At 39.2% G+C, this 10370-nt stretch overlaps 1 protein-coding gene across 1 annotated transcript in view; it reads right to left on the reverse strand.

The window, feature by feature from the left end:
• LOC121379117 (dynein beta chain, ciliary-like) overlaps positions 1–1350 on the reverse strand; it is a 63257-nt gene extending 61907 nt beyond the window's left edge. Inside the window, exon 1 of the mRNA XM_041507593.1 lies at positions 831–1350. Within this exon, the coding sequence (XP_041363527.1) occupies positions 831–1187 (357 nt within the window). The 5' untranslated portion in view covers positions 1188–1350. The remainder of the gene's footprint in view (positions 1–830) is intronic.
• Between the last annotated feature and the right edge of the window lie 9020 nt (positions 1351–10370).

Below are 10370 nucleotides of genomic sequence, written 5' to 3' on the forward strand. Positions count from 1 at the left end.
TAGTACAAATATTACAACAATCACAAAAAATCTCTATTAGTCGATAACATCTTAAAAATTGCAGAAAACTCAGGAATGTCCCTTTGACAAACTTGACTACTTGTCACCCTCAGACATCTAGTACTTTGTGCATTGCATTTACAAGAGTTCTATCAAAGACCTAATTGATCCCTCTCCTCACTCAAAATGCTGACCCAAAAAGATGGCTGTAGGCTGTCAAAGGTTAGCCCAAGTACTCTGCCGCTGGACAGCTATACAGCCATTTGGTTACCAGCCAGAGATAACTATAACAAAGAGAAAATTGCTGCCTACCATTAGGTAGGCAAAGATTCCCACTCTACTACACAATAACCCTATTTTTGACTTTAAATACCATTACACTGATACATTTTTTAGTTTGCCAATAACATATATTTCACATATTAACCACTAATACACACACTACAGGAAGAATCCTGACAATACCCCCTTTTAATAATGTTCTGGTTAAATACATAGGTGCGGAAGGGTTTCTTCCTGTAGTGTGTATATTACCGTAGTGATTAATATGTCAAATATTTTTTGTCAGCAAACTTGAAAATTATCAATGTAATCATATTTAACGTCAAAGATAGGATTATTGTTGTATTAGAGCAGGAACCATCGTCTAGGCAGCAATTCTGTGTTTTCGCTATAGTTATCTCTGGCTAGTGTTCTCGAACGGCAGAGTAATCGGGCTTGTCTATGGTCAACAGCATCCAACTTGTAACACTGGTTTTCATCTGTAAAGTATTAAGTAGTACACTTTGCACTAGTTAACTTTTAGGAATTGTGTGTGAACACAAGCTAACCTCATCCACAAATGCTGAAAGCTGATCCAGTGGTGACGTTGATAAATCACCATACACAATGGCATTCCGGAATTGTGTGTCTTTATTAATTGGATCTTTACTTTTCTTCACAAAATAGCACGCTTTTCCTTTGGGATTGGGTGGCCATTCATATTGTACAATGAGTGACCCAGCAGGATTTAAAAGAATAATAAGTGTTGTTACGTCGGATTTCTCAAAATAGTCCATAAACAGCTGCTTAGATTCGTCCACATTATACATCTTTGACCATTTGTCTGGTTTGACTTTCATAGTTTTTAAGACATAGTCTGCGATGAATTCGACACGGGCGTCGTTTAATTCCAATTCTGCTGCCATTTTTGATCAAATAAATCTTTCCCTCCTACACCGAGAATGAATTCAGCAAATATCCAGCCGTCTAAATCAAGCCATCCAAAACAGAAAAGTAATAATGTTCAGTTGTTTGACCTCTCACTGAGTCTCAGATCCTAACATTGACGGTCGTCTGCGTCTATCATGGCCGTTGAGTGCATCAGTTACCATGGCGCGTTGCGATGGTCGGTTGGTAACAAGAATTGACTGGCTATGTGCAGATTTAAACATACTTTTTACATGTTGCGCTTAAAGCATTGATTCGGAACATCTCGATAAATTCCGGTTATATGCGGATAGACTAGATTTAAAGTCAGTGAAGAATATGGAAATATAGAATAATAAACTCAATATCACTTAAGGTTTTCTTATTCATAATCTAAGCAGATCTATCCATGTCACTTTAAAAATAACCTGGAACGGAATCAGCCACCGGATTTCGGAAAGGCTTTTTGTGTACGTTATAGATGGATTTTGTCCCTAATTATTACAAATTCCTAAAACGTCCACCTTCATCATTTCGGCCACAGAATACTTAATATACATGTGTAAAATGTAATGGCCTCGCTTTATTTGTGCATTTATAGCAACACTCTTTGAATGGTTACTTTGTTTCTTGCTTCATATGGTATTTAGTTGTTTTTATATTATTAGTGTGGAGCGTTTGGTTGATTTTCTTGATTTTCACAATATTGTAACTTTTCGTTTACGTTGAGCAGTCGCTCTTTTGCATATATATAATAAATATTTACGGATCAAGGCAAAGACAAACAAATATTTATGCGTATTTCGAAATCACTTATCGTTTTTAATCGTGAATTTTGCAGCTTAGTTTTGAACATTTTTAAAAAAGTAAATTTTATTTTACGACAGATTAACTATCGTTTTAATTGCATACATAACCTAAAAATATATAAACAGTTTTATATATATATATATATATATATATATATATATATATATATAGGCATACAATACAATACAATACAATACAATACAATAACTTTCTTTCCATGTTCATATAGGACTAATAAAAACAGTTTGGTTGACCAGCAAAAATAAAATATTAATCGCTAACATCAAAAAACTAAACTACAACTCTATCTAATAAAGTACATGTAGTGTAACAAATTCTATTGTCTTTTGTCTGATCTTCGATATTCGTTAAATTAAAATAAATATTATTAAGTGGCAGGGGGTCTAGTTAGCAGAGTAGTTCGTGCTATGTCCAAATCTGAGCAGAGTTGTGCGACTGTAATGAGTTGTGTTTTAGGGCATTTGACGATATAATAACTTCTTTTTTGTGTGTATTTATTTAGTGTTTGGAATATTGGGAATTCTTGTGCGAGTGTAATAAAATATTTTCTTTAAAGCTTGCAGAGTCGGTCTTTTCTGAGAATATTGCGATACCTGCCTCTTTCGATTTCGAGGCGGTGTGCACATATTCTAAGTTTGGTTACAATTGAAGAGTTCAGGCGCAAAACGCGATATAAACCATTTTCTTTCTTTTTAAAGTTAAAGCCATTATTGTATGTCAGTAACGGCTAATCGTAGGCCCGCTGATTTGCCGCAAAACGCGATTGATCCTTATGAAATTGTATTGGGTAAATCCCAGTTGTTAGGGTTTTTTTGGGGAGTGGGGGTTATCAAAACGCGATATACGCCAATTAAAAAAATCACTTTTACTGAAAATTAAAAAAAATGGATATATCGCGTTTTGCGCCTAAACTCTTCAATTATTTAATGTTTCAAGGTATAGGGCAAGTTGATATGATCGTACTATGTGTTTATAATATAACAGTTTTTCAGTCTTTTAATTTTTGTTTAAAGTATTGCCTGTTGTCGTGTTGTAGTTTTTCAGTTACTAGTTTGTTGAGTGTTTTCTTGTTCTTTGGTGTAGTGCTAATAGCTGTTATGTCGATGCAGTTTTTCTTAAGTATGTTTGCTGTGTAGTTGTGAAAGCTGTTTTTGTTATTGTTATCAAGTAGCTTGCTGTATTGAACTGCATCAAGGTGTGTGTTCTTGAGGTATATTTTGTAGGTGTGCCCAGTAGTTTATAATTTTCTGAATGATTTTATTTATTAGTGGGTATCTGCCTAGTTCACTTTTACATGCAATATTGGTTGTTTTTCTTCCTACCTCTAAGATGAATTTTCAAAATTGTATATGTACTTTTTCGAATGGTTCCGATTCTAAAATGTCTAGTAGTTTATTAGGGTCATGTGTTTTCATCTTATTATTTAGTTTAGTGCCCCAGATTTCACAGTTATAAGAGTAGGATCGGTTTGATTAGGGTGTCGAATAGTTTGTTATATATCTGGGGAGGTGGAGGTGATCCAGAAAAGGATTTTTTGAGTCTGAATAGGGTTTTAAGTCCTTTAGTTGTAAGATCTGTTTTGGTTGTACTCAAGTTTCCATTAGTGTTAATGGTACAGCCCAAATAGATATATGTGTGTGTCTGTTCGATTTGCTCCATGCCGTACTGAAATGCTACATGTTTTGGTTTTTCTTTCTGGATAACCATGGAATTTGTCTTTTTCAAGTTGACTGACAAATGCCATTGTTGGCTATATGTGTGGAGTTCGTCTAACGCTTTTGGGCAAAGTCAGATCATGTACAGTGTGGATCGATGTCTAGAACTCTACGATCCCACGTGGAAAAAAGAAAAAGAGGAACAGAACAAACCCCCCGGCACCCAGTGTTGTCATGGTCTCGCCAACGCAACAGGTGGTAGAGCAAGCCAAAGCCGATCTGAAACGGAAACAACAACAACAACAACAAAGTGGTACGGGTTGGAAAGCCCCGAAACTGCAGAAGTATTTCTAAATAAACTATAAAAGGAACTATCGTCATTTCATTTAGAGTCGTCATGCAGAGCACATGTTCAGAATGTGGTTTCACATTCTCGAGGAGAGACGCCATGTTAAGACATTTTCAACAAAAACATGCTAAAGGTCTACCACCACCACCACAGCAGCAACCACAGCAGCAGCCACCACCACCACCACAGCAGCCAGCACCACCACCACCACAGCAGCAGCCACCACCACCACCACAGCAGCAGCCACCACCACCACAGCAGCCACCACCACCATCACCACAGCAGCAGCAGCAACAGCAACAGCAGCAGCAGCAGCAGCCCCTAAGATTGTTACATCCGTTCACCATGATCGTGTCGGGACCCACGTCGTGTGGAAAGACAGTTTTGTTGTACAAACTGCTAAGGGATGGTAAAATCCAGCCGCCTCCCCAGCGCATCATTTGGCTCTACAAACGATGGCAACCCCTCTATGATATGATCAAAATGGTTGCTCGAGTGAAATTTATTCAAGGTATACCTGAGAATTTAGAAAAGAATCGTTATTTGGATCCCAGTCAAAAATCTCATCGTGTTGGACGACCTGATGTCTACAGCTGGAAAAGACCCTCGCATCACCGACCTGTTCACGGAAGGAAGTCACCACAGAAACCTCTCTGTGATTGCCATCAACCAGAACCTGTATCACAGCAAGGACCCGACACAGAGAAGAAACTGTCATTACCTGGCACTGTTTAACAACCCCATCGACAAGCAGCAAGTCCTAACCTTGGCACAGCAGATGTATCCTGGAAATACTCGTCATTTCATGCAGCGGTTTGAGGAAGCTACCCACAGGCCCTACGGGTATCTCTTGGTGGACTTGAAACCGACCACGCCCGAACATTGGCGCCTTCGGCCTAATGGTTTAGAGACGGGGCCGTCCGAATGGTATAAAAGCACGAACGTAACGGCGAATGTCTCAGAAGAGTTGCAGCCACCGACGAAGAAAGAGCTCTACATGCAAATCATGCAAAGAAACGCATTCAAGAGAAAACTACCAGGCATACCCGCCTACGAAAGTGACGACGAAGAAGAAGATGAGGTAGAACCCTATCTGAAAAAAGTCAAGAGGATGCAGTCTTGCGATACGTGTGGTCTGGTCTTTAAAGACGGAAGCGACTTGCAGCGACACGTGAAAACGTGCGAGGAGGGAAAAGAAACAGAAGAAGAGCTGTCGCCCGACCTGGAAAACGAAGGCATTCGTCTCATGGTGGAACGTGAATTCGACATCAATCATGACTATATCGAAAGCAAGAGGAAACGCTACGAAGAAAAAAACATGTCCCAAGATGCCATAGAAAGAAACATGAAGACTTTACAATGGAAGTTATTTAAAGACACGTACTCTCGCTTTCTGACCTATATGCATTACTTTGACAAAGGTCCCAACACCAGGAAACTTCTACAGTTTGTGAATCCAGACAAAGATGTGAGACCACAGATTCGTTCTAAATTAAATCAGTATCGTTCCTGGATCGGCGAATATTTGGATGAACAAGACGACCACGATACCGACGATGATGATACCGACAGTGATGAAGAGAAATGAACACTCATATTATTCACATGTCGCCCTTAAGGCCTCTCGATGTAACCCAGTGTGTGTCCATTTTATATATGTGTCAGTGATTTGTAATTTAGAAATAAATGAAAAACCAAACCATTGCGTTTGTTTTTTTGTGTTTTTTACTCTATGACTAGATTTGTGATTGGATATTTCTACCGCTACTTTGTAGTAGCAAGAACTGTGTGTACAAGACGGAATATACCACGACCTTTGATATACCAGACATAATACACTGGTTGTCTGTACTCTAGGAAAATACTTTTGTTTAAAATGCAGTTAAACGATCATAGGTTAGGTTGGAGCGTTGAGTTGCAGTCACGCGTTCTTTCTTCAAAGCAATGGGCTGAGGTGTTTCACACACACACACATTCCTTTCTTCTCCTTAACAAATATTCCTTTCTTCTCCTTAACGCATATGCCTTTCTTCTTAACAAACATTACTTTCTTCAAGACAAATATGTCTTTCTTTCCCTATGACTAAAACAAAAATAAATATTTGTATTCAATTAATCTTTATTTTACGAGGAAGGAAATGTTTTATTTACTCAATATATTTTATTTTACGGTTATACAAGAAAGAAAGAAATGTTTTATTTAACGACGCACTCAACACATTTTATTTACGGTTATATGGCGTCAGACATATGGTTAAGGACCACACTGAGAGGAAACCCGCTGTCGCCACTGCATGGGCTACTCTTCCGATTAGCAGCAAGGGATCTTTTATTTGCGCTTCCCATAGGCAGGATAGCACAAACCATGGCCTTTGTTGAACCAATTATGGATCACTGGTCGGTGCAAGTCGTTTACACCTACCCACTGAGCCTTGCGGAGCACTCACTCATGCCTCGACTGGGATCCGAACCCAGTACCTACCAGCCTGTAGACCGATGGCCTACCACGACGCCACCGAGGCCGGTTTACGGTTATACGGACATATGGTTAAGGGCCACACAGATATTCATTGACGAAACCCGCTGTCGCCACTTCATTAGCTTCTCTTTTTTTTATTAGCAGCAAGGGATCCTACACCATCCCACAGACAGGATAGTACATACCACGGCTGTTGTCCAGTTGTGGAGCATTGGCTGGATATATCCCAGACTGACCCACATCAAAGGAACACTGAGCTACGTCCCGTTCTCAAAGGGTTATTAGACTGCTTGAAAAAAACACCTCGTAACATAATAAATAAATAAACAAATAAATAAGTAAGTAAATAATTAAAATAAAAACAAACTATAAATTATTATTTTGTTTTAAAAATAATAGAAAAAATTTAATTTCCCCACATGAGATACGAACGACGTACCATCAGCGCTGGACGCGAACTCGTTCGCAGCTGACTACTTCACGCATGTTAACAAAACCTGTCATTTAAACCATTATATGTATGAGCGGCGAAGCGCGGAATGAAGTGACGAAATAGGTCAGTTAATAATAATCTTGTGAATGCTCTATCAGATAGCGTAGAACGAAAATTCTGTTTTACACCTATTTAAATCATTTCTTATTTCACGTCTTTAAGAATGTAACTTCTAGTTCCGAAGAGTATTGTCATCGACAATAAAATAGAATACCACCGCTTCCCGGATATAAACAGTGATAACCATTCATCATTCAGCGCGCTAAAAATAAATACACTACCTCGCGTCGGGTAGAGTCCTTAGACGTTGTACGTTTTATTTAACGACACCACTAGAGCACCCGATTTATTAATCATTGCCTATTGGATGTGAAACATACTTCTGACAGTTTTAGAGAGGAAAACCCCCCTGCACTTTCCCATTAGATGCAAGGGATACTACACCATCCCTTTCAAGGCTAGGCGATGAGTCCCACACCAAGTACGTCAAGGCTATGACTTACACCAAGGTCGCACACCTGCCCAGGTATACCAGTCACTGCCCTCTAAGTCGGTCAATGCTAAACAAATCGGTCAGGGCCAGTCCAAGGACGTCAGTACCAACCTAAGTAGGTCAGGGGCCGGTCTAAGTAGGTCGGGTCAGTAGGATGTTGCACACGGCACAGTAGGCCAGTCTCAGTAGGTCAGGGCCGGGTCAGTAGGACGAAGTCACGTGACAAGACCGTGACGTCATCAAGGTCAGTCTAAGTAGGTCAGGGCCGGTCTCAGTAGGACGTTGCACACGGTACAGTAGTCCGTGACGTCATCAAGGTCAAGGCCAGTCTAAGTAGGTCAGGGTCAGTAGGACAAGGTCACGTGACAAGGCCGTGACGTCATCAAGGTCAAGGTCACGGAAAGTAGGTCATGACACTGTACAGTAGGCCAGTCTAAGTAGGTCAGGGCCAGGTCAGTAGGACGAGTTCACGTGACAAGGCCGTTACGTCATCAAGGTCAAAGTCAGTCTAAGTAGGTCAGGGTCAGTAGGACGAGGTCACGTGACAAGGCCGTGACGCCATCAAGGTCAAGGTCACGGCAAGTAGGTCATGTTTTCCTAGATAGTCCCCAGGTGTTCGTTCTGTCATCGGTTAGAACACAGTCAACTGCGCTGTTTCCCTGGTAGTTGAAGCATGTGAGTTTTCCTAGATAGTCCCCAGGTGTTCGTTCTGTCATCGGTTAGAACATAGTCAACTCGGTTAGAGACCCCATATTAGAACAAACTGCGCTGTTTCCCTGGTAGTTGAAGCATGTGAGTTTTCCTAGATAGTCCCCAGGTGTTCGTTCTGTCATCGGTTAGAACATATTCAACTGCGCTGTTTCCCTGGTAGCTGAAGCATGTGAGTTTTCCTAGATAGTCCCCAGGTGTTCGTTCTGTCATCGGTTAGAACATAGTCAACTGCGCTGTTTCCCTGCTAGTTGAAGCATGTGAGTTTTCCTAGACAGTCCCAGGTGTTCGTCCGTTAAGTATTCTGACACCACTTGCTTTACACAATTCAATTAACTTTTTGCCATGATTATTGTAAGTTGTGTCCTGCGAGTGTCGTTGTCGGTATATGCTATCTGAAATGTAATGAGATGGAAAAGGTATGTGATTTATGGGATCATGTTCTATGTAGTCTACTATAGGGAGGCGAGTATCCCCAGTCCTAGCGTTAAAATCACCCATTATCAAGACCGAGACTTTTCACTGAATGTTGTCAGTTAATTTTTGAGTGTTTGGAATTGGTCCTGAAAATATGGGGAGTCTGCTGGTGGTATATATAGACAACATAGATACAGATCACGTGACCACCCAAAGTATGTTTTTGAAAGTCTGAGCCAAAGGCTGTATGCGCTGCTTGTTTGGACTGTATGTACCAGCTTATGGTATTTTGTTTTGTAGTAGATGGCTATACCACCCGATATATATATATATATATATATATATATATATATATATATATATATATATATATATATATATATATATATAAATGTTACTTTCTGGTGGCCTTATCGTGACTTATATTCCATGGTGATGTAATTTTTTGCATGTAACATTCCATGACTGCTAACTATCCGGCTCAATAAACCTACCAATTGAAGAAAACTATTTCCTTTTTAAAGCAGTACATAAATACATAGCTGAAAGTAAGAGATTCGAGTTGCACTAACTTATTATTCTGATTTTTACTGCCCCATATAAGGTTTAGCTCCAACAATAGGATCATCACTACCATTATTTTACTCGATTATCCCATTTCTATTCTGTCTATTCTCTACCTTTAATTACCATATATTAATAAATATTAATTATGTTAAATACTTTATGCCATTGGACATTATGTTATTATGTTTTATATCATCTTCATAAATCAAGGCTAATATTCGTTCCTCGTATTCAGGAACGAATATTAGCCTTGATTTATGAAGATGGTTTTATATATGATTATGAATATTGATTATTGTCTGATGCCCATGTTGTTTAGGAGAGCACTTATATTGCCTGTTGTGCAATCCTTTTGACATTTTTTTTTATCAATAAAATATCTAAAATAATAATAATAACATATATATATAAAAAAAACTGCTAACAATACGGGGCGATACGTATCACAGTGGTAAAGCGCTCGCTTGATGCACGGTCGGTCTACGGTCGATCCCCTTCGGTGGGCCCACTGGGCTATTTCTCATTCCAGTCAGTGATCCACAACTGGTGTATATTTAAAAAGAAAGAAAGAAAGAAAGAAGAAAAAAAAAAAGGCTGTGCTTGTGGTATGTTCCATCCTGTCTTTTGGATGCTACATATAACTTTTATAAAATATCCTTTGCTGCTGATTGAAAAGAGTATCCCATCCATTGCGTGTCGTTAGCGGGTTTCCTCTCTCATTATTTGTGAGTCCTCAACCATATGTCCGACGCCATATAACTGTACCCCTGCGCGTGCTGTAACCTCACCGTGGTGCAGGGGTGTAACATTCTCTTTGAGAATGGCCAATACAGAACAAATCCCCTTGTTTTCTTCGATACAATTGAAATTTTCAGTAAAAGTCAGTATCTATTTGTGATATTTGTATTTTTGCACAGTTCTTTACACTGTTTTTATTTAAATCTTGAGTTTTTATATTGATGTTGATCATCACTTTATTTGTTTGCATTACCATAGTTTGATATCCAATAGCCGATGTATTTTTCGTGCTGGGGTGTCGTTAAACATTCATTCATTCATTCATTCATTTATTCCATATAACCGTAATTAAAATGTGCTGAGTGTGTCGTTATATAAAACATTTCTTCCTTCCTTGTTCGTGCTTCGTAAATGCTCTCTAAATTAGAAACAAAATTACTGACACGGAAAAA

The sequence above is a fragment of the Gigantopelta aegis genome, chromosome 8 (genome assembly GCF_016097555.1).
Source record: "Gigantopelta aegis isolate Gae_Host chromosome 8, Gae_host_genome, whole genome shotgun sequence".
Taxonomy (NCBI): Eukaryota; Metazoa; Mollusca; class Gastropoda; order Neomphalida; family Peltospiridae; genus Gigantopelta; species Gigantopelta aegis.